At 39.9% G+C, this 27,776-nt stretch overlaps 1 protein-coding gene across 1 annotated transcript in view; it reads right to left on the bottom strand.

Annotated features, from left to right (window-relative positions):
- Positions 1-297: 297 nt before the first annotated feature.
- efhc2 (EF-hand domain (C-terminal) containing 2) overlaps positions 298-27,776 on the bottom strand; it is a gene marked incomplete at its 3' end in the record, with an annotated part of 34,460 nt that continues 6,981 nt past the window's right edge. Inside the window, 11 exon segments of the mRNA XM_042345437.1 lie at positions 298-403; positions 1,510-1,602; positions 6,591-6,788; positions 7,048-7,181; positions 8,306-8,502; positions 9,235-9,380; positions 10,489-10,651; positions 18,348-18,486; positions 19,121-19,228; positions 24,938-25,189; positions 26,358-26,581. Coding sequence (XP_042201371.1) covers positions 298-403; positions 1,510-1,602; positions 6,591-6,788; positions 7,048-7,181; positions 8,306-8,502; positions 9,235-9,380; positions 10,489-10,651; positions 18,348-18,486; positions 19,121-19,228; positions 24,938-25,189; positions 26,358-26,581 — 1,760 coding nt within the window.

The following is a 27,776-nucleotide window of genomic DNA, read 5'->3' as shown; positions in this document are numbered from 1 at the left end:
CAACATTTCGCCTGCGGAATTGAACCCAGCTCTCTCGCTTGTGAAGTGAGTGCTCTTACCACTGAGCTACAGGATTCCACAAATAAATGATAGTAGGAACTGGGATCCAAAGGAGTAGGTCTTGCTTTGATGAGATATGATTCCTGTACAGATCAATTACAACTGATCATACAAGAGTGACATCTGTCAGCCTCAATTAATACTATAAAGACAAAAATCTAAATAGCATTGTAATACTGTAAAACAATTACGTTTGTATCAGAGTTTAGGCATTGAAGCATTTCACATGTGTTTTACCTTGCTGGGGTACTGTGCAACTTCTGAAGCTGGGAGAGGGTATTCCCTCCAGTTCATGCTTGAGATTAGATTTGTATATTGCACCCGTCCTTCAGCATCTTTAAACCTTAAAACATTTAGAAACAAATTCAATAGACATGAGTAAAAGTGCAGTGGTAGTGTAAATAATTAGATTCTACTTTCAACCCTGAAACACAGAGCATTCATCTATTTTTTGCCTGTTACATTCCATCATTAGAACCTGTATGGATCCCAAACAAACACTTACACCACAACTAAACAATAATATTAAACACAAATATACTTGCTTTGAACTTGCTTTGACAGAAGTGCTTCATCACTTCAAAACATCTCCAAGTGTTTTATACAATAATTTAATTTGAATTACAATAACATGATCAATAAGAACAAAGTTTTTAAATTGAAAAAAGTCCCCTCCAAGAGCTCATGTTAGCATTCAATATGCCTATATAGCAAGGCTTTCACTTTGTAACTTTAAATGCCTCTGCAAACCTCATCTGAAGGTGAAAAATTGTATGTTTCAAGTTAATATGCTTTTTTTGTATCAGTTTTACAAAAGAGAATAGAGTTTGTTTTTCGAGTGGTTGAATAATAGTTTACATCTGCAGTTCCTCACAATTATAATCTCCGTAACATCATCGGAAGGGGGAGCCTCTTGGCATACTCTTTTCACTAGGTAGATTAAGGCAATCTCCAGAATAGCATTGACAGAGGGAACAGTTTTTACTTCATTCAATCAGGAAATACAATGTGTCTAATGTCCAGAGATATGGGGGTGGAGGGGTTTGGGGTGGTAGATCATTCCTAATCATTAACCAGTGGCCAGTGCTGGAAAATGCACATGTAAGGGTATCTGATAATGACAGAATTAGACTTGGCTGTGATATTTTCACATCCTCTTAGCCTTCCAAAGATCAGTCCACATTTACTCATCATTAGGTACTAGAGGTTTGTTGGGACTCATGAAAATATACCTCAGCAAGATTCTATGCTTCGTCGGGAGAAGAGATTAAAAATTGGAGAGAAGGGAAGAAATAGATTTGTGCAAAATCCTTTATGACAAAAATAATTTAGCCCCAATATTGCTTAAATACTGAACATCTGTTATCATGCTTCTATCACAGACATTTTTTTCTCTAGCTTATTGTCTACAAAAAAATAAGATTCTACTCTATCCTATTATGAACTTACTTTGACAGAAGTTCTTCGATAAGATCTTTGGATAGAGGCAGATGGAATGACTTCAAGATATTTCTGCTTTCCTTTGTCGACAATAATCCAGTTCTGAAGGGGATTATTTTTTAAATAAAAGAGAAAAATTATTACATTAAATATAGAAAATCTTCACAATTGAAGTTGTAGTCTAGAAGAGGAGTTGATTTTTTCATGGCGTGTGGTTCAACTGTACCTTAAGGAAAATGTATAGAATGTCTTCTGCAGAGGAGGTGGATTGGGGGTAAAAGAATGGGACAGTAGTGTCCATCAGATACACTGAATTTACTCAAGGCGCAGCCTGCCCATCCCTGAATTTTCCAACAGATTCACATTGATTATTGGTCACAGTTGAGTAAGACAACATAATATTTGCAAACTGGATTTGTTTTTATTTTGACTTCCAATTTGTGAATCCTGGGATTGCCAAAAAAGTGACTACATTTCCTTGGATGAGATCAATGTGTATGTCAATGCCTATTTAGGGAAACAAAGCTTTCATTGGGCCCATTCAGCTATTGAGTACAGTGGCACTGCTTAACAAATAAGAACAGGTTCAACCTTAATTTGTGCTATAGGATTGCTGTTGAGAGACTGACCCCCAAACCTAAACCAAATTTTTTAAAAAAGATCAGCAAACAATACAGCGCATTCAATTCTGCAGTGAAGAGCAGACAGGGCTTTAATCAACCAATCCAATGGATAAATTCTGTTTCATACATATTAACCGTTTTAGCTACTAGAATTAAACAAGCTTTGTACTTCTTTGTTTATTATCAATCTGATTTTAGGGACTAAGACATCAGAGTAAGAGAGTACCTGTCTTTGCACCTCAATCTGTGCTGCAGATTGTTACTGAGATATCACCACCAGATGGTTTTCATCTCCTTAGTACATTTGCCTTGGATGCATACCTTCAAAGTGCCAGTGATTCTAAAATGTCCTGCTTGTCATCTGTTAAACACCTTTACAAAACGATTACTTCTCTGGAATCCTCACACAATGACTGGGGTGTTCCAGAGATATGTGTGGGACTTGAAAGCTAACTGCAAAGATGGTGTTTCAACTTTCAATCTTAGCTCCCAAATTTCCGTTGTTCATTACTTTCGGTGGAGTAAAACAAGTGTGAACACAATCTCTTGCACACAAACACACACTCATGCACGATATGTTAGTGATATTCACAGAACCCTGCCACAAAGAGGCACCAAAATAACAGAATGGACAGCTTTGGCTTTTGACCTTTAGGTCAATTAAATTTGAAGGAAAAATAAATCACCGAATAATTTTTCCTTATAATGATTTTAGCAGTGTTCTGTTCTCTTCCCCTGGAAGAACTACATTCACCACACAAACCTACCAAAATGTTCATGGATCACATTTCATTTGCTGCAATAAGTCACTGTTGAATTCTCAGATAACCTCTTGATGCCATTGAAGTACTGGACAGATAATTTTTCAAAAATAAATTTATGTTTCACAGGAGATTTTTCATATTACACTGGATTGTTTCAAGGAAAATTATTGTGCAAGAGATAGATCTCTTTAAACAATCCATTTTAAGATGTACAATCTCACAATGTATTCACTACAGAAACATTTATACATACATTCATAATCATACATTTATATAGCTTCCTGGTAGATAAAAAGCCTGAAAGGGCTTCACAAAATGAATGAAGGGCTTCACAAAAATAATCCTTGCATTTGATATCGAGCCTTATCACGTCTCAACCCTCCTCTCTCTCTGCCTACCCCAACTCCTATCCCTCCTCGACTCCCCCACAGCCTCCCTTCACAGTCTCCTTTGTGCCCACCATGGTAGACGCCATCGGCTGTCCAACAGCACCCACTCTGACTGCCCCTTACCCCACTCTCGCCGCAAAGCCCACCGGCCCTCACCCAAGGAGCCAACAACTCCTTCCTTATCCACATCGCCACCCAACCCATCTGCCCATCCCCTCCCCCCCTCATCTCCCCCACACTCTCACCACTAACTGTCCCCTCTGCATCAGTCTGCAGAACGTCCACTCACTAACAAATAAGTCCCTCACAATCCATGATTTCACCATCGAGGAAAACATTGACATCCCCACCCTCACTGAAACCTGGGTCACCCCTCTGCTCTGAATGCCTCCTAATCTTAGGCAACTTCAACCTTCACTTCACCCCCTTCTGCTCTACCTTTGCCGACTTCTCCTCCCTCCTCTCTTCCCTTAACCTCTCCCTCCTCATCCACTCCCCATCCACGACTGTGGCCACCCCTTGATCTGGTGATCACCCGGGGCTTCACCGTCTCGGACATCACCATCATCGACAAAGCCATTTCGGACCACTGCTTCATCTCCCTCAACACCTCGTACCCCTTCCCTTTTCTCAATCCTCTACCATCTCATACCGTCCGTGGAAAAAAATTTCTTCTCCACTGCCCTGGAGCCATCTGAACTCCTACACCTCTGGCCCTCCCTGACCAATCTCCCCTCTTCGCTCTCTTTTCTCCACAACTTCCTCTCCTCCATTCTGGACTCCCTTGTCCCCCCACCTCCCGAACTGCCTCATACTCCCATAAATCCCCCTGGTACACCAGCTATCTCGGTTCCCTCAAGGCACAAGTGCCAAACGTGCATGGACCAAATCCAAACTAACGGTCCATCGGCAGATTTGGCTTCACCACACCAAGACCTCCATCAAATCCTCCTTCTACTCCAAGGTTATATTGGAGGCAAAGGACAACCCCAGGCTTCTCTTTTCCACCACAGACCATCTCCTCCGTCCACCTTCGCACGCCTCGCCCATCTTCTCCTCAAACTCTAACTGTGAGGAGCTGCTGGACTTCTTTGAATCCAAAATCGCGGGGATACGTTCAGCCACTTTTGCCCTGTCCATCACCAACCCCACATCACCTCTCCCTCATCACCCAACCCCCACCCATCCCCCCTATACTCCTTCAACCCTATCTCTCCCTCCTCCCTTACCACCATCATTCACAAACTCAAACCCACCACCTGCTCCCTTGGTCGCAACCCCACCTCTCTCCTCATCCCCCAGCTCCACCTTCTGGCCCTTCTCTTGTCCAACGTCATCAACCTCTCATTGCCCACCCCGTTAAAAATAGCCACCATCACTCCCATCCTGAAAAAACCTTCCCTGGACCTAGCCCTTCTCTCCAGCTACCGCCCCATCTCTAACCTCCCATTCCTCTCCAAGGTCCTGGAATGAGTGCTAGCGTCCCAGCTCCGCTCCTTTCTTTCTCACCATTCCCTCTTTGAACCCCTCCAATCCAGCTTCGCACTGCCCACAGCACGGAAACAGCCCTGGTCAAAGTCACTAATGACATTCTGAACATCTGTGATCAGGGCTCCCTCTGCCTCCTTGTCCTCCTCGACCTCTCTGCCGCCTTTGACACTGTTGAAGACACTCCATCCTCATACACCACCTCTCCTCTTTACTTAACTTTCACGGACCTGCCCTTGCCTGGATCGATCCTATCTCTCTCACTGTCACCACTTTGTTGCCTCTAACAGTTTCTCCTCCAATGACCGCACTGTCATGCCTGGCGTCCCCAGGGCTCTGTCCTTGGCCCTCTCCTCTTTAATATCTACATGCTCCCCTTTGGTGACATCATCCGCAGACATGGGGTCAACTTCCAGACGTATGCGAATGACACCCAACTCTATCTTTCTGCCTCCACCCTCAACTCCAGGACCACTGAATCATAGAATCGTATAGCACAAAAAGAAGAGATTCGGCCCATCAAGTTTGTGCCGGCTCTTTGAATAGAGCAATTAATGTCAATCCCACTCCCCAGTCCTTTCCCCATAACCCTGCAAACCCATCCTCCTCAAATACCCGTCCACCACGTTTTTAAAAGTAGTTATCGAATCGACCTCGACCACCCTTTCAGGCAATGCGTTCCAGATTCGAACAACTCGCTGCGTGAAAAAAGTTCTTCTCACCTCCCCTTTGCTTCTTTTACATACTATTTTGAATCTGTGACCTTGAGTCACCGATATAGACTGCCTTTCGGACATTAAGTCCTGGATGAGGGCAAATTTCCTACAGTTGAGTATGAACAAGACTGAGGGCCTCCTGATTGGCTCGCGCCAGCGCCTCTGCACCTCAGGCTCTGGCAGCATAAACCTCCATGGTTGCACACTTCAACTCACCAAGCCAGTCAGGAACCTAGGTATCTTGTTCGACTCTCAACTGTCTTTTCTCCCCCACATTCAAGCCATGACCCGCTCTGCCTTCCCTCACCTCCGTAACATCGCCCGACTCCGCCACTACCTCACCCCTCAGGTCACTGAAACTCTTGTTCATACCTTCATCACCTCCAGGCTCGACTATGCAAATGCCCTGCTTGTCAGCCTTCCCAACTCCTCCCTCCACAGGCTGCAGATAATCCAGAACTCTGCAGCCCGTGTCCTCTCCCGCACCAAACTCCGTGACCCCATCTCCCCCACTCTCGCCCAACTCCATGGGCTCCCTATCCTTCAGAGGATCCAGTTCAAGATCCTGGTCCTCACCTACAAAGACCTCCATGGCCTTGCCTCACCCTATCTCTGCGACCTCCTAACACCCTACCAATCCACCCTCTCCCTCCGCTCAGCTGGCTCCGGCCTGCTCCACATCCCCGAACCCACCCGCCCCACCATTGGCGGGAGAGCCTTCAGCCACTCTGCCCCCAACCTCTGGAATTCCATCCCACAATCACTCCGCCTCATCCCCTCCTTATCTTCCTTCAAGTCCCGCCTCAAGACCCTCTTCTTCGACCATGACCGGTCACCTCCCTTCTCCTCCCCTCCCTTCTCCCTCCCTGACCCCAGCTAGGGTCTGAAATGCTGTACACTGTCCAGCGCCTTGGATCGTCCTCCCAACGTGAAAGGCGCTATACAAATGTAATCTTGTTGTTGTTGTTGAGACGTCTCAAAGCACTTCACAGAATATACCGTAAAGTGAATTGACTGTGTGATTTGTGGGCGAAACGCTGCAGCCAATTGCGCACATCAGTGTCCTATAAACAATTGTGGATTGAGTGACCAAATTATTGTACACTTTACCTTTGCTGATCCTCAAATGTGAATGCTTGAGTCAGTTTAGTGAAGTCTTCAAAGGGGTGCTTTCTCAGCTGTTCTTGGACCAGAGCTAGTACAACACACAAGTCTGAACCTGGCTGTTCACGGATGCTATAGTAGCGGCATATTGTCATAATCTCATGAGGAGTGAAGTGTTCCTGTGCAATCTCAAGCAAGATATCCCTGTTTAGAAGCAAAGTACAAATGATACACTAATATTACATTAAAAAGTTCAATGGCTCAAAAGGTAATTAGATCTTGCGGTGCACCACTCAGCCAATATAGTCCAAGAAGGCCCCAATAATAATCCCTGGTCTGTGCTGAGTTACGCAGGGTAAAATGTGGAGGAGTGCTATAATTAAGAATAAAATAAATAGGACAATTAGAATACAAAAAGGTGAAAAACGTAAGAAAAATATTTAGATTAATCTGCAGAGCTCACCTGAACTGATCGTATCTAATTATGCCACAGCTTCCGAAATCTTGAGCTGCAAACATCCTCTTAATTTCGAGAGATTTATCATTGTTTATTGTTTTGAGTTTGCTCAGGATTGAACAGATATTACCTTTGAGGAACTAATGCAATGGAAAAAGCAAAAATAAAGCTGCTGTCATGTAAAAGAAATCAATAAAGAACAAAACAGAACATGTTCATTGTTTAATTAAATTATGTCTATGTCTTAGAAATTAAGTATAAAACTAAAAGATAGTGAATATCAAAGTTACTGGTTTGAAATAAATCAATCCAAAATTGAAATTAAAAGTAAATAACATCCTAATTGTTTCATAACTGGATAGAGTTTGATAAATGAAGAGCAATCTTAATTAAAACTTCAAACTACTTCTTCAAAGGTTTTACCAACTTTTTCAAAGCATATATTTTATTCATATAAAGTCTGGCCAATTTAACCATTATTTGGTTAACTTCCATCTATCTGTAAATGATTGAAATTTAACGAGTTTTTGCTTTCATAGTCTAGTTCATAATAAAATTACTGATCTCATTGATATTAAATGCTAATAAAACTTCTTCAAAAAGCAAAACATTTTGTGTCTAATTTGTGGGTTGGTTAACAATCCATACAAACATTTGCAGGTGGGTTTAACCACAATGGGCACACAAATACAAATACCCTTCATTAGATAATTAGCAAACCAATGGAATCATAAATACCCACTATCCTTTTCATTAGTTATTAATTACATGATTAAAGAAACAAATAAACATTTGCAGTTAACCCAACCCACAGGTTGTGTACATTGATTGTTGTAATAATCCTAGAATTTGATATAGCACCTATAATGTCAAAGCACGTCACAGGTTTTACTGCAAAATGTAGTGACTATGTATTTGTAGGCAAATACTGCACATAGCAGCGACTCACAAACAGCCTTGTTGTGACTGATGTTGGTCAGGACACCAGGAGAAACTCCTTTCAAATCGTGCCAATGGGATCGTTAACATTCATTTGAACAGCAAGACAGGTCCTCAGTTTAGGGTCTTCGGAGTATCAGCCTAGATTATGAACTCAAAGTCCTCCACAAATTAGACCCAAAATGTTTGCATACCTCACTTTTATTTTGAATTATCTATCCAAATAGTTACATCTTATGAACAAACCTTTTTAAAACTTATTTCAAGGTAAATTGAACAATAGTATTAAGGAAGGATAAGTGGCCAAAAGTGTTTCATAACGTACTTCATCTGCATGTTTTTCCATGTAACATAAAGTATATTCATCAGCATCTACCAACAAAAAGCTGTGACCATTGAGGCACAGCTTAGCTCCGATGAACAGGTCATGCACAGTAAAGTATTGCGATGGCTCACTCTTAAAGAGCTCCTGGTTAGGTTTTTTTATTTTTCCTCTTTCCAAAAACTTTCCACCAACAACACCTGGAAGGAATAGGAAATTACTTCAGAATGTGAAGGTTTTAAAGAATACAACACACTTCTGATGAAAATTGATACAGATAAACTCGCATAATGTGTTTCATAATACAAAAATATAAAATATAACATTTGTATAGCGCCTTTCATGTCAGGTGGATGTCCCAAGGCGCTGAAATAAGTCTTGTACTTTCCTAAACCATACGTGCACCCAAATTTCATCCATTTTTCTATTAAAAAAACATTTTGATTGCTTTGCACTAGTCGAATTTTACAAGTCAGATAAACAGCTAAGTTGGAAGGATTTCTTGTTTCCAAATAACATAAATCTGAATGGAAACCATCTCCTAACTCAACACAACCACATCTAACGGCTGCATTGATAAAAATACTGTATGTATAGTCCTACGTTTGAAACACTATAGTGTAGTAAAGTGCTCAAATTACCAGCACTATTACTGTCCACCTTGGTGAGATTGTTGAAGAATAGTAAATTCAAACAACAATTAACAATTATTGAGCGCATTTCACATCTTAAAGCACTTCACACAATTGAATGGGAGTCCGAGCTTGGGCGTGGGAAAGAGATGAAAGGAGAAATATATGAAACATAGAGGAAAAGCTTAGAAATACATACAATTCTGTATATTCTGGCTTTAATCATTCGCACACGCACATACAAATAGTATCCAGCATTCTTTCTATAAGTTTAAACACACAAGTACAATATTATTTTACCTGAGTTTGATATAGGAGGTTCAAAAATACTCATAGTGTCATCATTCAAGAAATATGAAATGACAAATTTCCGTTCACTGTTGATTGGGTTGCTGTCCAATACCATTCGGGCAGAAAACCGGAGCACATTACCATCCAGACCTTGTCTAAAAGAATTTGAAACCAACGTTCAGTAAGACATCCACACTTATATATACGTCTTTGTACATAACCCACAGGATACCTCAGCGCTTTGGGACGTCCTCCCGACGTGAAAGGCGCTCTATAAATGTAATTTTGTTGTTGTACCCGGTTTTTTAGTGTTGAATACAATTCAAACACTTGTTTCTAACCACTCAGCTTTTCTAAGGTAAGAAATTGTGCTTATCTTGATTTCTCCTGAAATTCACAACCTGCAAATACATGTTCCATAAGCAGGATACAGTATGACTCTGAGCAATGTGAAACTAATGCAAGTTTAAAAGCATGGCTTGGCATAAATTTAAAGTACTATGACCCAATTTTGTTTAAGCTTACTAGTTTGTGTATGTGTTCTGAGTCTATTATTCATTATGTTTGCTAGAGCAGGAGAAAGAGAACCAACCTGCTATGTTGGGGGACAAAGGAAGTTACATGATGGAATAACATGCAATCATACACCACATGTAAGCCATGTGCAATACATGTGTAATTGCATGTGTATTAAGAGTCATGTGTAATTAATGTGCAAAGAAGTTTATAGAGAGAATTACAAGTGATTTTAATTATGTAATTGATCAATTTATAAATCCTAAATTGTGGTTAATTTCATAACAACAACTTGCATTTAATTTGTGCCCCTCACCCAGGGTAGAGTCCCAGAGCGCTTAATTCAGAGCGCTCGAAATTCCGAGCACTCGCAATACAGCACACACACAACTTTATTGCTTCTTCTATCAACTGCTGAATCAAAGTGGCAAATATAGATTTCTTTTAGCATAATGTCCAATTCAATAAGAACATACATTTAAATACTTGCACTGAGTCATGGTGATACAAGCTAACGATTTAAATGATGGACGAAGAATTTGCCATTCGGCATCCAAAAGAACACAATCATTTTGTGAAGTCCCACAATCATTGTGTGGTACTGCAGAAAAACAACAGATGCACCAGCAGAAATAAAACTCATTATTCCATATATTATAAAAGCTTTCAGATGTGCGACAAAGGATTCCAAGCGGGAACTGAGACCCCAAGTGAATATCTGTATCTTTCATAAGATTTCTTTCCTACCTGTCATTCTCCATGAATTTTAACATGTTTCGTTGTACATGAGGAACCATTTTAAGGGTTGAATTGAGGGAGTCTTCCTCTGATCCAAAACCAGTGTATGGAGCAATTTCCTTCTCAATTTTAGGTCCTTCTTTTGACTTGATTTTGATTGGGGTGAATTCCGCTGAAATTTAAATAACTCAAATTAAAAATACTTGGTATTATATTGCATTTTGTAGAAAGAAAACATTGGAATTACAAGGCTACATATTTGTTGCAATGTTTTGATCTACAGTATCGACTAAATAAAATATGGAATTTACAGTCACATTTCTCTTTCACAAATCAAGTTTATCAGGTTTTTAAATTAGCGTCAGGAGGTGATAGATAGCGCTATCGTTCTATATACAGGAGTACACCGAATATTTGCATTTATATTCAAAATATATTTCAATTTGTCTTGCAGATAATGAATGTTCAGACAGTGCAGGTACGACATGCTTTTGAGTCAGACAAAGAATACAAACTATGTTCACTGACTTGGTCCTTGCATCAAACCTCAATTATTTTGCTGCCTAATCCTGTGCTGACAGCTTGTTTCATATCAATGGTGATAGAAATCTTTCAGCTTACCAATACAAAACACAAATGAGTTTCATCGCACTTGTCGAGTTAGGACTATCTTGCATATTATGTTTTGCTCACAAATCTCATTGATGAGTCTGACACACAAGTCAATCATCAACAATGACTTGGACTACTCACGCCCATCAGACTTTACCAGTCATTTCTACTAGAAGCCAGTTCATCCTCAGTGAGACCGAGCATAACCCACTCCCCTCCAAGGAAGATAGCTTGTCAATGTGATATGTGGTACTCACTTATTGAGTTGACCCACCAGAAATCAAGCCTTCTATTGTTCAAGCAAATAATCAGTCCAGGACATTTTAATATTGTGCATTTTATACAATAAATAATCCATTATTTCATTTTCTAGCATGCTAAAAGCCTGAAGTTAAGTGATTTTACCCATGAATGCCAGGTTTGAACTAACTATATGGAGCTGATCTCACAATGCACTTGGTCTTGCAATGGGAACTCCCAGTGACATATTAGCCAAGGTTTAGTTTAGGGATTAGTACCAAACTGACATTTTGTATAAAATATTTCTATAGCCTAACATGCTTTATTTCAGCAGAATGGTAAATAGTTACTTAATTAATACTCTCCCCCTACCCTTCCACGAGGTTAATGTTAATCAGTCTCAAACTGTTCTTTCCGTTGTGATTGAACTGATAACATAGTGCTTGAGATATTTAATGTTTCATGTGTCCAATATTTATATAGTATTAAAACATATAGTGCACATATTTATTCAAAGCATGAAATGATTTAAGAAATATTCTAAAATGGAGCAGTCTCTTTATGGAGTGCTTGGAGATGGAAATCTAGGCTTCTCTGCATGGTGAAGTCTTATCAGCTGGGCATTGGCAAGAGGTGTCAAGAGGAAGTGAAAAGACTTTCTTCAGGGGTGGAAGGAAAATTGCACAATTTCCAGTACAGGATAAGTCCCTGCACATTCCAGGGATTCCCTACCTGTCAAGTCATTCAGGGAAAAGTGCATGAGACAGAGAAAGGGGGGAGGGAAAACCACAATTTGGGCAAAAGATTCACCATAAAATTTCAGCTTGATCCAGATTCCACTAGTTGTAATAATAATCCTTGCATTTGATATAGCGCTTTATCGTGTGTTCGAAATGTCTCAAAGCACTTCACAGAAAATACTGTAAAGCAAATTGACTGTGTGCTTTGTGGGTGAGATCCGGCAGTCAATTGTGCACAGCAGTGGCCACAAACAGTCGTGGATTTGAGTGACCAAATTATTTATTATTTTGGTAAAGGGATTATTAAACTTCAGATCACAGCATCAGAGAGGTTTGAATGAAGGTTTTTCAGCTCATTTAATCTCACCATGCGCTTTGCTCAGAAACACTTATTTAAAAATGATGTTACATGAATGATTTTACACCTTTCTACACCTGTAGGAAGTTCTTTAATTTATAGACCAAGGGGTACAGATCATGAAAACGTGTATTCAAAGTGTGATTCTTGCCACAGATAATAAATAAAATTTCAAAAGCAAGCATTCCTTAATTCTGTACACCTATTCACTTCTACTAAAAAACAATAGCCAATATTGTGAAAGTGTGATGGGAATTTTTTTTCTACCTGTTATATGACTAGAATGGATGCCTTTTGGAAGCTTAAAAGGATAAACGGTATTCAAAGAGTTAAATTATTTTCACGCTTTCTTCTTCCTTACATTTGATACCCTCCTAAGATCAACAGCGCCATCAAGTGGACGCATTCATTTGGCAAGCAGACTGAGACCAATACCTCAGTTGATATATTTAAAGTAAATTTGCTTCTCCAGGAAGAGCAAGGAAGGGCAGACTGTCTTACTTGAAAACGTACAGCCTTGAATGCACACCACAATCATTTTTCTTTGGTGTAAATTTCAATTCCTTTAAATATATCCACTTCATTATTCAACTGAGATACCGATGGCTCAATCTGCTTCCCAACTTAATTAAATCAACTATTTGTGATACTTCATTTTACTTTTTATTCATATATTTTTTGCGTATATTTCTGAAGATAATAATAATACTTTTGTTTTATAAAGAGCCTTATCAGAGCCAAAAGATCTCAAAGCACTTCACCTGATTTACCTTAAAGTGACTGTGTTATATGTAGGCGAACTCAGAAGCAAATTTATTTTCACAGCAATGATTTTCAAACAGCTAGAAAGTAAATGACCAATTTCATTTGGGAGACTGTTGGCAAGGATATTTAGAGAAATTCCCTCTTATTCTTCACCTACTGGTCCAATACCTACCCCCTCCATCCCCCACCTCTGCTCATCACCTCCTTGTACTCAAACATTTGGAGGCTCATTTGATGCTAAACAGATTTGAGGAAGTAAATCACAAGAGCGAGACAAGAGGACATAGGTTCAAGGTAGTAAAGAATAATTTTAGGATAACCACCAGCAAGTATTTCTTTATACAGGTGGTAATTAATAGCTGGAACTGGAATCAGAGAGTTCCAGATCCAGTCAGATTGGGGCCATTATGTTGGACACATTTAAGAAACAGCTTCATGTTGTAATGGGAATATGTTAGGATGCTTATTCTGAAAGTGAGCTTTCTTCATCCAGATTTCTCTCGTATTTTGTCGATATCAATCCAGATCAATAGTAAGCTTTATAAAATGTAAGATTCATATAAATCTATTTGCAACAGCTAAAATATTCTTTAAGAGAACACAGTGAAAGTTTTGCCTCCAAACATCCAGGCAACTCGTAAAAATCAAGGGGAATCCAATTCTACCTTTATCATACAATGAGAAACATTTTAGAGAAATCGCTCTACATTTATTGGCATTCCTCTCACCTCTACGCATCCCCCTCTCCCCATTTCTGTGTTTTAAGCTTTAGAACTGTTAATTTGAAATACATTGCAACAGATCTTTGGAGTAGTTGCTCTGTATTATGATGTGAATATGAGCTGGGGGTAGGGTGGCAAAGGGGAGGATCTATTACTGATGTCACAACACAGTGACTTCTTCAAAAGAAATGTTGGTTCGTAGGCTGCCTTCTTAACTCACAAATCACCGAAGGAAGGGATGCCTGAGGGAGACGCTAGTCTTTATAATATTTAATTCCGGAACAGTTTGTATAAGTCGTCTCATTTAAGACACCAATAAAGTGTCTGCTTTATTATATTTAATATTATGGGACAATTCATGTAAATGTTTAAGACTACAGTAAGTGTATCCTTTGCAACATTTTCCATTGTAGGACAATTTATATGAACACATTTCCTATTTATGACATCTGTAAGTACACCCTTTGGACATTAATGATTATGGGGAAATGTTATGAATATATTACCCTTCAAAGAGAATTATGCAACATCTGTCTCACAACTACCACAAAATTACATTTATATAGAGCCTTTCACGTCAGGAGGACGTCCCAAGGCGCTGGACAATGAGTGTTTCTGACCCGAGGTGGGGGTCGGGATAGGGGAGGGTGCAGAGCAGCGGAGGAAGGAGGGTGATCGAAGACAAGGTAGAAGAGGAGGGACATGAGAAGGGTTTTGAAGGAGGCAAGGGAAGGGGCGAGGTGGAGGGACTGCGGGATGGGATTACAGAGGATGGGGGCAGAGTGGCTGAAGGCCCGTACACCAATGGTGGGGCGGGCAAGACAGGAAACATGAAGCATGAAGCAGGACGGAGCCCGCTGAGCTGAGGGAGCAGGCAGGTTGGTAGGGGGTTAGAAGGTCACAGAGGTAGGGGGGAGCAAGGCCATGGAGGGCTTTGAAGGTGAAGACCAGGATCTTGAACTATATCCTCTGTGTGACTGGAAGCCAGTGAAGCCGGGGATTGGGGTGATAGGGTCACTGAACATGGTGCGGGAGAGGACATGGGCTGCAGAGTTCTGGATGATCTGAAGCCTGTGGAGAGAGAAGTTGAGGAGGCCGACAAGCATGGAGTTTACATAGTCGAGCTTGGACGTTATGAATGCGTGTATGAGGGTCTAACAAAGAAAACGTAAAGAAAACAGACATAATTAGAGGATTTGGTCATGATTATGGAAATTCTAAAGTATAACTGATGCTTATCCTATCTAATTAACTATCTATTATACTATCTAATTAATTATCTGTGAAGTTCCGTAGCATAGTGATTAGTATGCTCACCTCCCAAGCGAGTGGACCCAGGTTCAATTCCCGGGTGGGAGAAACTTTAGGCAACTTTTCTTACTCCAAATGCCTCTGTTTATCTAGCAGTAAGTAGGAACCCGGTTGTTACTTGCTTTCTGGGGGTAATGGCTTGTGTGTCAGCCTGGCGCAGTGCTAGGCTGACACTCATGCACTCTTGCCTCCGAGTCAGTGTGGGCTCAAGCCCCACATCGGGCCTTGGAATCACACCTTCTAAGCTGATCCTCCAATGGAATGCTGAGGGCATGTTAAATTGACAGAGGTGCATCCTTCGGATGAGAGGCGAAACTGGGGTCCCATCTGCCTTTTCAGATGGACGTTAAAAGATCGCACGCAAATATTTGAAAAGAGAAGGGAGTTTCTCCCGGTGTCCTTGCCAACAATCCCCAACTAAAAAAAATTGGGCACTCACTCCATGGCGGTTTGTGAAACATTGCTGTGTGCAATTGACTGATGTGTTTTACACACAAAATACACAGTCACTTTATAAGTAAATTCTGTGAAGAGCTTTGAGACGTCTCTATGACGTGATAAGGCACTATATCAAATATTATTGGTAAAGATAATAAATTATAAGGAATGGCATGTTCAACAGAACCAATAACAACAACAACAATTTAGATTTGTATAGTGCCTTTCACGTCGGGAGGACATCCCAAGGTGCTGGGACATCCTAAAATACAGAAATATAAAAAGAAAAGTACAGCAGGCTTTTTCAGTAAGATACTTAAAATGTGCTTAGCCCTGACTATTCTACTAATGGCTGGGTAGGATCCAAATTCAGAAAAAGAGACTTTGAGCTGATTAAAACATTACTCTACCTCCCCATGTTTTAATTAGAAAGGAAGTTGTCTCTGGGTCCTGGTCAACAATCCCCCAGATAAATTGGTCATTCATTTTATTGCTGTTTGTGGGATATTGCTGTGCACATATTGGCTGTTATGTTTGTATACAAATATACAGTTACTACAGTCTACAGTATATCTTGTGAAGTGCCTTGAGACTCTTCAATGACGTGATAAGGTGCTGTGTTAAATGCAAGAATTACTATTATTATCAGTCTACCGAGTACACTATCATTAGAGTACAGTGAAATACAGTAATTTAGGAAAGGATTGGATCAATAATACAACATTTGGCTTGTCAAATTCCTCCCATTATGGCATGAAAACCAATTTCTGTAATGCCAAGTCTTGTAATGAATTTTACAGCTCTTCAATATACCGAAGAAGGGTTAAAATTTACTGCTTCACCATTCAATCCAATTTCGGATAACTGGGTTTTGCTGCTCCTCAATATATGTACAATGCAGTTAATCTGAAGCTGTGCTTTGGCACTGACCAGAAGTTTTGTCCCTATTGTCACGAGTATGAAGGTCAAACAACCTTCGATCTTTACATAAGAACATAAAAAACGCTAGATGAAAAAAGACCCAGGTCCATCTAGTTCGCCTTCCGGCGGTCGCATGCGCGTATGTCCCAAATTACCAATGTACTATATACCATAATGTTATTTCCTAAAAGAAAACTATCTAATCTGTGTTTGAAAGAATCAACAATTCCTGCTTCAACCGTTTCCCTAGGGAGCCTGTTCTACAGGTTCACTATTCGCTCACTAAAATAGTGTTTAGTAGATTTGTTCTGAATTTAACCCCCTTCAATCGCAGGCCGTGTTCTCTGGTTTTACTATTCTGGACAAGTTGAAACAGACTGTCATGATCTATATTGTTTTGCCCCTTTAGAATCTTAAAGACAGCAATCATGTTGCCTCTCAATCTTCTATTTTCCAACGTGTACATGCTCAATTTACTTAGTCGCTCCTCATAGTCAGTCCTTCCATTTTCTCAATCATTTTGGTTGCCCTCCTCTGTATCTTCTCAATTTCTCCACTAACCTTTTTGTAGTGTGTCGACCAGAGCTGTACACAGTAGTATGGTCTCACCAATGATTTATACAGTGGCAGGATTACTCCACTACTTTGGCTTGCTATTGATCTTTTGATATATCCCAACAAGTGGTTTGCTCTACTCTCTGTCAAAGCATCGTTGGGAGAGCTTCAATTTATTGTCAATCAGGAAACCCCCCAGGTCCTTTTCATTTTCCATACATATTATTTTCCTTTTGTTCAACTAATAGTCCCTTCCAGGATTTTTTGTCCCTATGTGAAGTACTTTACATTTATCCACATTTCTTTACTATAATACTTCTATGAAAGGCCTTATATTATTAATATTGTAAATTATGGTATCACTTCCAACCAATTGGAAATGATCTTCAGGTTCACCCTATATTATAAAATGTATGGAATATGTCATCAGTGCAGCCATTAAATACACACACACAAACACACACATCCTATTTCCGTGAAGCTCAACAACCTTCTGCATTTGGCAAGATCCCAATTTATTGCATAACCTTTTTCAAATATATCTGTTTTATAGTTTGAAAAAGTGATGTTGAGGTTAATCGTTTGTGTCATTTTTTTCAAGGAAACTGCCTTATCCTTGGTGTAAAATAGGTACATGGGAGCCTGCAGAACTTACCGAAAACTGGCATCAAAATTAAGGCTGTACTGTATTTATGAATGTGCAAATTCTGAGTGCTTTGAAATGCTATACAGAGTAAATCTAGACACTGGTGGAATTTCTTCCCCTTATTTCTACAATAAGTAGGAATCACATCATCTCTATGAACTCAGAAGCATCTTAACTTTATTAATTACATTCCTTGAGGTTTCTATTTATTTTCCCCCTATTTCGAAATACACATTTTATTTCCATCCCTTACATTTACCCTCTCTGAGCACCATTCCTAGGTAAGATGTTCCCTTTGTTACTAGCAACATTCCTAAGTGAGACATTCCCGGTTTTGAAACTCATTCTGAGGAGAGATGTCATCTTTATTTCTAATTACCATTCCCATGTGAAGCAATCACTTTGGTAGAGCACTATTCCTGGGGGGAGAGAGGGAAATGAAGACCACTCCAAGGCTGTCTCAGTGCCAGTTCATATCCAGCAGCTGGGAGGTAGAGATGGGGGAGAGATGTCCGAGCCATTTTGCTTCAGAGGATTGGCATTCCCAGGCATGTACTCACCAATACCATATTTGTTCCGGTAGTATTCTTTTGTGAATTCATCACAATCACAGATCACCACTTTCCGTCCCCAGACATTTATCACTGCTCCAATCATTAGGTCAGAGTCCTTATACATTTCCTGGTACACAGCTCCAGTCTAGTGAAAGTCAAATGACTGTGTAAGGTTGGAAGCCATTTTTACACATAAATTACAGTAAAATTCACATTAGTTGTATCATTTGGGACCATAACATTTAATATAACTTGCGAAAGTCTGAGTTCTAGTCAAACTGTATAAATCACAGAAATCAATAATCTACGTTGTGCATGCGTAATTCAATGCACAAGGTAAGTGCACATGCGTTACTTCGTCGCAACTATATGTCCCACAATTCAATGCATCTTGACCTGTTGCTGCATGCTCACTTACCGGCAATCATTGAAATCTCAATGAATCGCAGAAAATGAAGTTCTTCTGCAAATGCACTGACAAATCAAGACTACATTTCCCAAGATTCAATGTAGCCGGCCAGTAAGTGCGCATGCGTCCACGGGTCAAGACGCAATTTCCCCCTATTCATTTGGTAAGTGGGGAATAATGGAGTATAACGAACAGCGTTACGAGTTAAAGGGTGATTAATATGAGTTGGCAAAGAAATCTAAGTGGTTTTGATAAGAAACTGAATGGGACTTGGGTAAATGTATGACTTAGGTGATTATACAATTTATAAAGATAAAATTTATGTAAGTTTTACTGTAGAAGTTTTTAAATATTGATTCTGATTACCTACCTTGAGACCATCCAAGATATAGCGGCCTGCATGTCCCATTTGTCCAAACACATTCAAAATTGTGTGGTCTGTAATCTCACCAGGGTGAGGTAATCGTTCCGGAACATGCTTTCACAAACAAAAACAGCAAGAAAGTTTAGTGTATTTCTTGCTGTGCAAATCTATAGGTGATTCTACAATGTAATACATTTATATATGCACTAACCTAAAGGTGCAAAGGAAAATACAACAACTTAACTCATGGAGTCCTGTAGCTCAGTGGTTAGAGCACTCACTTTACAAGCGAGAGACCTGAATTCAATTCCAGGCAGGGCGAAACCTTGGGCAAGTTTCCTTACTCCAAACGCCTAATAATAATCCCTCCAAAACCCAAACTAATAATAAATTGGTCATTTTCAATCTAGGACTGTTTGTGGGACATTGCTGTGCACAATTGGCTGCCGTGTTTGCCCACAAATATACAGTCAATTCACTTTACAGTGTGTTCTGTGAAGCGCTTTGGGACGTCTTCCCGACGTGAAAAGCGCTATATCAAATGCAAGGATTATTATTATATTATTATTATTAAATAACAAATGGCAAACAGTACCCTTCACATGGGGTAATGAAAAACAACAACAAAATTATATTTATGGAGCACCCTTCACATCAGGAGGACGTACCAAGGCCTGGACAGTCAGGGCTTAGGACCCGAGCATGGGGGAGGGGTGGGGTAGGGACGAGGGAAGGCAGAGAGATGGGAGGGCGACCGAAGGCACGATCAAAGAGGAGGGTCTTGAGACGGCCTTGAAGGAGGCAAGGAAGAAAGTGAGGCAAAAGGACTGTTGGATGGAGTTCCAGAGTGTGGGGGCAGAGAGGCTGAACAACTCTTATGGGCACCAAACAATTTATGTTCGCACAAAAAGTTAAAATGTCTAGCTGGAAAACTATACGGTCAAGATTATGGTATTCTAATTTCTTAAGAATACTTTTAAAATATGCTATAAGACATTCCTCTGCCTTCTGAGTATGGTAATATCCACAAGTGGACTGATCTCATTAATTCTATAGCAGAGGCCAATTCAATAGAATTAGAACAAAATCACCAAAATTATTAAAGAAAGGAAATTAGCTAACTTCAATGGCTCTATAAAATAGGGAGAAAAAAAAATCGAATCAGAAATAGATGAGACATAATCAACATTAAGATACAAGAACCAAAGTGGAGTGCAGTATTGAAACCATCTGCATTATTGATTTATTTCTACAGAAATTCATTCTTCCACTCATTATTATATCAATAAAGGAGATTATGGAGGAAAGCTGCACATAAATACTCCCTGAACCCCAAAGGCAATTAAGTAAAATCTCCAGAATATTTGCCATGTCACCATATCCACCATTGCACAGTAGAATGAGAGTCATTTATTTATTAAAAGTAGATTTTTATTATAAAAATAAAACCCTGTATTATTTCATCATATAATATGTTAGTATCATATAGTAAAGCTATTTTCAGATTTCCCCAATGGGCTGTTGGATAGAGCTGCATCTTACAGACTGGGAACTCTGGATCAACTCTCAGTTGATGCTGAGTTTGCTGGTCTCAGCCAGAGTTGTATCTGAGGCTGAATTGGCCCAGGCGTTCCCCAGAGTAGGGAGCTCAAAATCAGACAGGTTTACTGGGACATATGTGCATGGGTCCCCCAGGAAGGTGGAAGGCGAACTAGATGGGACTAGGTCTTTTTTCATCTAGCATTTCTTCTCTTTTTATGTTCTTATGTACTGGTCCTGGTTTCTCTAATAATAATAATCATTGCATTTGGTGCAGCGCCTGATCACATTGGCAGCCATGGAGTGAGTAATCAATTTCATATGGGTGATTGTTGGCCAGGACACTGCGAGAAACTCCCTTCTCTTTTCAAATAGTGCCATGAGATCTTTAACATCCACCTGAACAGGCAGACGGGACCTCAGTTTAACATCTCATCCAAAGGACGACACCTCTGACAATACAACACACCCCTATAATAATAATATAATCCTTGCATTTGATATAACACCTTATCATGTCTTCGAGACATCTCAAAGCGCTTCATAGAATATATTCAAAAATGAAATGGCTGTATATTTTGTGGGTAAAACGTGGTAGACAATTGCGCACAGCAGTGTCCCAGAAACAGTCGTGGATTGAGTCACCAAATTATTATTTTTTAAAAAAATGTTTTTGAAGGGATTATTACCCCCAAGAAAGTGATCTGCTAATCGACTAACAACTGGGTTCCTACTTACTGCTAGTTAAACAGAGGCGTTCGGAATAAGGAAACTTGCCTAAGGTTTTGCCCTGCCCGGGAATCAAACCCAGGTCCCCTTGCTTGTGAGGTGTGCTCTAACCACTACACTACAGGACTCTCCTACTATGCATTGGTAATGCACATGTGTGGCAGCTGGGTAGGGAGAGGTTAGGCTTATCTGTATTCCTTTCTGCAGTCAATTGGCCTGCAAACATTCGCAGACAACTTTCACACAGGAAAAACGGTCGCTTCAGCCGGGCACTGGAGTGTGACCATTTTTTTGTGGGACTGGTGGTATAAGGAGGCTGTGGACAAGGGGCAGAAGGAGATGTGAATGGGGAGAAAAACAGAACAGTAATTACACAAAATTTTTAAAAATTGCACTTAATAGCTGAGTACGCAAACACTAGAACTGAAAGCCGCAGTGCAGAGGTCACCCCTTTTTGCATCTCATTGGGCCAACATCATTCATCAATCATCGAAACAGTTCAGTGTTCAACTCAATACAGCAATGACTTGCCTTTTGATATTCATATATTCTCTGTTATGATATCTTTCCAATAAATGGATAGGTCGTTATATTGCGGTCAGTGCAACAGATCGATATCTGATCACAGTACAAATGACTTTTTCAGATTCCAGACAAAATTACAGCCCATCATATTGGCCATCAAACTACTCCTAGCCTTGATAAGAACTAAATAAGAAATGCAATAAAAACTATTATTCACAATAAAATACAATTTCCACCAACAATTAAAGCTGTATCAGTAAGTCTAAGCAATGAAACAAAATGCTATCACATCAACCTTGAAAGATATTACTGCATATTAAATCAACATTGCCTTCTCCATAAAAATTACAAACCCTACACTATCCGCTATCTTTATTACTCGTATAACAACAACTTGCATTTATGTAGCGCTCCTCACGCAGGGTAGGGTCCCACAGTGTTTGACAGTGCACAATGCTGAGCCGGTGGGAGGTGACCATAGGCACAATCAAAGAGGAAGGTCTTCAGGCACGATCTGAAGATGGGGAAGAAAGGGGCAAGGTGGAGAGACAGAGGAAGAGAGTTCCAGAGATTCAGGGAGTAGTGGCTGAATGCGTGGCCACCGATGGTGGAACGGAAGCCATGAGGGATATGCAGGAGGCAGCGGATAGTGGGTTGGGGGGTAAGCAGGTTTGAGAGGTAGGGAGGTGCCAGGGCATGAAGGTATTTGAAAACAAGTGTGAGGATCTTGAAATCGATCCGTTGGAGATAAAGAGCCATTGGAGCCTGGCTAGAACTGGTGTGATGTGGGTATGAAGTTTAGTGCAGGTGAGTTTTGGATCAGCTGGATCTTGTGCATGGTGTAGCTGAGGAGACTGGAGAAGAGGACATTTGAAAAGTCAAGTTGGTAGGTGACATACGCATGGACGAGTGTTTCGGCTGGTCTGGGGTAAGGTATTTCTTTCTTTGACAAAATTAGGTGAAATGGAAAATTCCAAACACAGGAGAGCTTACCTATAAAGATTGCACAGCAGTTTAAAGTGAACTGGATGGTGAGCTTTGGTATAGAAAATTATTTTAAAATTATTTAAAGCAAGAAATAAAAAAAAATTAAAATAATAAAAAGATGTGAAGCATAAAAAAACTGGATGCCTTCCACATACTTAATTAAACAAGATGCAGCAGTAGAGAGCTACAATACTGATTGCTAGTACGGCACTGAGGGAAAACAATAATCCTAACATTTGATATAGCACCTTTCTGTCAAAATGTCTCAAAACACTTCACAGTATTTTTTCTGTAAAGTGTATTTGTAGACAAATGTGAGAGCTAATTCACAGTTAGTAATAGCCACAAACAGCCACAAAACCAATTTTATCTAGGGAATTGTTGGCCACAGCATCGGAAAAGCTTTCTTCTCAAACAGTGACATAGAGACTTTAAAGTCCACGCTGAACATGTAGATAAGATCTCGATTTAAGTTTGATCTGAAGAGTGGCTCTTTCGATAATGTATCACTTCAGATAATGCACCTTCTCCTCCCACCACTGCATTGCAGTCTCATTACAAGGATTGATCAGCTATCACAACAAAAACAAATGCATGGCAGTTATAACTCCTAAAATTGCATCACCAATCATCCAATGTGGGTGGGGGGTGGGGGGGGGGGAAGGACTGGAACATGGGTTAGTCACTGTATTTTGACAAGCAGGACATGAGTTTGAAACTCTAACGAGTGAGATGAAAATCCTCTTTCTTTTGGGCTAAGAATCCTACGTAGATTGAGTTGTGTGTCAGCCTGGAGCAATGGTCGCACTCTCACCTCTGAGTCAGAAGGTTGTGGGTTCAAGCTATGGAATCACATGGTCTAAGCTGACACTCCAGTGCAGTGCTGGGGGTTGTTGCTTTATCAGAGGTGAGATGTTAAACCTGTTAACTCCCATCTGCCTGTTCAGATGGATGTTAAAGATCCCATGGCACTATTCAAAAAGAGCAGTGAGTTTCTCCTGGTATCCTGGCCAACAATCGGCAAAATAAAATTGGTCATTCACACTATGGTTCGCTGTGGTACATTGCTGTGTTCAACTGGCTGTCGCGTTTCACCAACAAAATATACAGTGCAAACCACTTTACAGTAGATTCTGTGACGAGCTGAGAGCCATCCCAACAATGTGATAAGGTATTATATCAAATGCAAGGATTATTATTAATATTATTATATGGATCCTTTGATTGCTAAGAAGCTTAAATGGGGTGCAGCAGAGTCATACAAGTAACAAGTACCAACTTTGATTTATAACCAGTGCTGAATTTACTGACCAGGGTGTTAAACGGGGCCCTATAGTTTTCATCAGCCAGAACAAATGTTCCTGATCAAAGTCCTGTGATACAATACAAATTTATATTAATATAGCACCTTTCATGTTGGGAGGACATTCCAAAGTGCTTGACACTGCTGGGCACTCCATTGCTATGTGTGGGATATTAATGTGCGTAAATGTTTGCCACTTTTCACCCACAACGTACATAGTCAATCCACTATATAGTATATCCTGTGAAAGGTTTTGAAACACCTTAACAATGTGATAAGGCGCTATATCAAAATGCAAGGATTATTATTATCTGGCAGCTCTAAAAGTAGTTCACAATGACCATGGGCTCACAGCCAAAATTATATCAAGCTCTATCCTGCTATCTTGCCGGATAGCAATGCCTGAATAAAGCCTGACCGGCTGTGTTAATTTATTTGATATTCACTATCTCATAGCTCAGTGTACCAGCGGATGAGGGGTGGAGGATTGGGGAGTTGTTCAAGAAAGCCTTTTCCATAAATCTCACCTCAAAGCAACCATGTCAAACATAAATTGTAGTATCGGATCCTTCAAACAGTGTATTTACACTGATTTAAAGCAGCGACACTCTCCACATAATACCAATAGACCTTTCAACAATAAAATAGATAAGTTTGAAAAATACAATTTTGATATGCTGTAGTCCATTAAAAGACTCAGGCAATGTCACCTTCAATTTAGTGATAAATGTGTATTGTACCTTTGGTAGTCGACTTCGGTGGAGAAATATGCTAACAGCATCCCTGCCAGAATTCGGGAGTATGACCTCCCTAATCTCAATGGTATCATCCGCAAGGTAGTAGTGCAAGACCAATTCCCTCAAGTCTCCAAACATGGTCTCTGAGTCATCCCAATAACCGTAAAAGCGTAGCACGTGCGTATCGTGATCCAGGAACTGTCTGAGTGTGTCCAACTTCTCATATGGCCGGAGAGGTTGCATGTTTTTTCTTAACTATGAAAAACATAGAGAGTGCACAAAAAATAAGGAATACATCTCGGTTAATGCACAGAATTACCATGCATTCAGTCTATTATTTTTAGACTGGTTTTATTTTGTTTATAAAATGTAAACCAGACACATGCTATAATGTAAACCAGGCACATTTTATAATGTGGAAACATCAGTAATTAGGGTGATTAAAGATTTCACTGAATTTTAATTTTCAGGAAAGCAAATCTCAAGGTATGATCCCACAACTTGCCCTGGCCCTATCTTGCCCTAGATAATTTTAGACTTGGTAAAAAGCATAATCTAATTAATGCACCACTTGTAACTAAACTTAAATCTTTGTTCTCCAAAATCTCTTCTCTCTTCAGAATACAAAGCTTCTTATTGAACAGAACCTTAAATGTACAAGGCAGCGTTCCACCCAACCTATTATCCAAAACAAAGGGGGGGGGGGGGGGGGGTTCATCTGGGACCCAGACACCCTTTTTTTCTCTGGTCTGCCTGTTTTGTTGCAATTCCCCAACCCCCCACCCTCCTTTGTTTTGCATTATTAACATCTCTTTCCCCTTTTTTGTTGCAATCCCTCCCTTTGTTTTGCATTATTGATACCTCTTTAACCCATCATCCCCTGTCCGCTACCCCATTTTCTCCTTTGTCTTCCTTGCCCTGCCTCCCCCATCTCTGTTAGCCCTTAAAAGCCTCTCCCTCCCAACATGCCCCAGTTCTGACAAAGGATTGTGTACCTGAAACGTTGACTCACTTTCCTTTCTCCATAGATGCTGCCTGACCTGCTGAGTGTTCCCAGTGACTTCTGTTTTTATTGCATAACTACAAATGTGCATTGCAAAAAATAGGATTGTAATGTATTCAACAAACAAAATAACAATCTTCATTATTTTTCACTGTCATTGGATCTGAGGGTCCTGGTTTAGCTTTGGCTTCAGTTGTGCTATCTATTCAGCTGAAAAGTTTTGTTTGTTTGTTTGTTTAATGTAAATCAAATGAGCCTCAATTCAATAGAATGATGCCAAAGTAGAAACACTCCTCAAACTCATTCCTATTCAGCACTAAATTGGTAATCTTGCTCAGGTTTTGCTTCAAAAAACGTTAAACATTTAAAAAAATGAAATAACAATATCTGCTGGTAAACACAACAGCACATTGTACTTACTTCTTCACGCTTTTCATTGTAAGGATCTTCAGGAACACAAGCAGGTGGATTCACTCGGGCACCCATTTTCCGCAGAAAATTTTTGGTGAATGCATCACAATCTGTGATCATAAATGTCCTTGAGTAGAAAACAATTTCTTGATTGATATTGAAATGATCCACTGTATAGTACATGTCTTCATTTGGGAATGGAAGTGGTATACGGTGACGCCGGATTAAGGTTCCTGTAACAAGAAGTGAAGCCTTAGATTACTGACTGTAATTTGTCCTGTTTCACAATTTTTTCCTATGTCTCCATCATGTCCACTTAGTGGATATCATGAAGTCAGTAAGATGGACTTTGTCTGAAAAAGTGACAGAAATATAGATAACACTGAAAAGATAGAGGGATAAACTGTAAGTAAATATAAAGAGTGAAAGAAAAGAGACTGAGTAACAATATTTTTAAAGAGAAATTCTTGTGGTGATGGGAGTATGTGCAAAGACTCAGTTGCTGGAAGCCAATGTTAATTTGTTTATGTGGTTGATTTCAAACTGTTACAGATGCTCAACCTGCTACAATGAAAATCTTTGTGATACAATTTTTATAAGAAAAGTATGCAAAGGCCATTCCTCCACATACTATGTGCAATCAATCCATTCAACTCATCCTATTCATTTCCTGATCAAATGTTCTTCCAAGCTGCCACTCTCTCCCAGAAGTAAATAGCTCATCAACCATTTGTGATTTTGAGATTTAATAATTTGGTCAGCAACAGACCTGCCATGCACTTAATCAACTTTATTCACAAAGATAATCACCATTCCATCATTTTATTAAACAAAAGAATCCCCTTTCAAATTTGAAAATTGGTCAAATCAAAAACTGGACATGTCTACAGCTACAGACATCTCTACTGTTTCCTGATGGTTGTTGATGATTGAGAAGTCCATGTGTTCAAGGTTTTACTGTTCTTGGAATGGAGAGTATTGGAGTGTGCCATCTAGTGGTATAGATGAGAACCAAAGGAATAGTTTTGAGTGTGGACCTGTAAGGCATCATCAGCCATCTTATTCTTGCTCTCCAGTGAAAGATAGGCTACTCCAGTGTTCTTAGTATGAGCAAAAATAGCTTAACGTTTTAATGGAGGGTTATCAGTCAAAAGCAAATGCTGGGACTTCAAGACAGAAACTGGAAAATATGTCAGATTGTAAACTGAGAAATTAATGGTTCATTCAGGACAGTCTGAGATCTGGTGCTGGAATCAGAATGCTCTTGATATGGTTGTCCAGGGGAGAATCTGATGGATTTTTTGCTTTGATTAGATTTAGAAAGTAGTAGTATCCAACAGAGCTTTCCCAAAGAGTTAGTGTGAGTGGTGTGGATACAGTAAGGAAACAAATATGTCAGTATTCTTATGATGAAACACTTATAACTCA

This window comes from Callorhinchus milii, unplaced genomic scaffold (assembly GCF_018977255.1).
Source record: "Callorhinchus milii isolate IMCB2004 unplaced genomic scaffold, IMCB_Cmil_1.0 Scaffold46, whole genome shotgun sequence".
Lineage (NCBI taxonomy): Eukaryota > Metazoa > Chordata > Chondrichthyes > Chimaeriformes > Callorhinchidae > Callorhinchus > Callorhinchus milii.
Note: the sequence above shows the minus strand (reverse complement) of the source record. Positions and strands in the feature narration are given on the sequence as shown.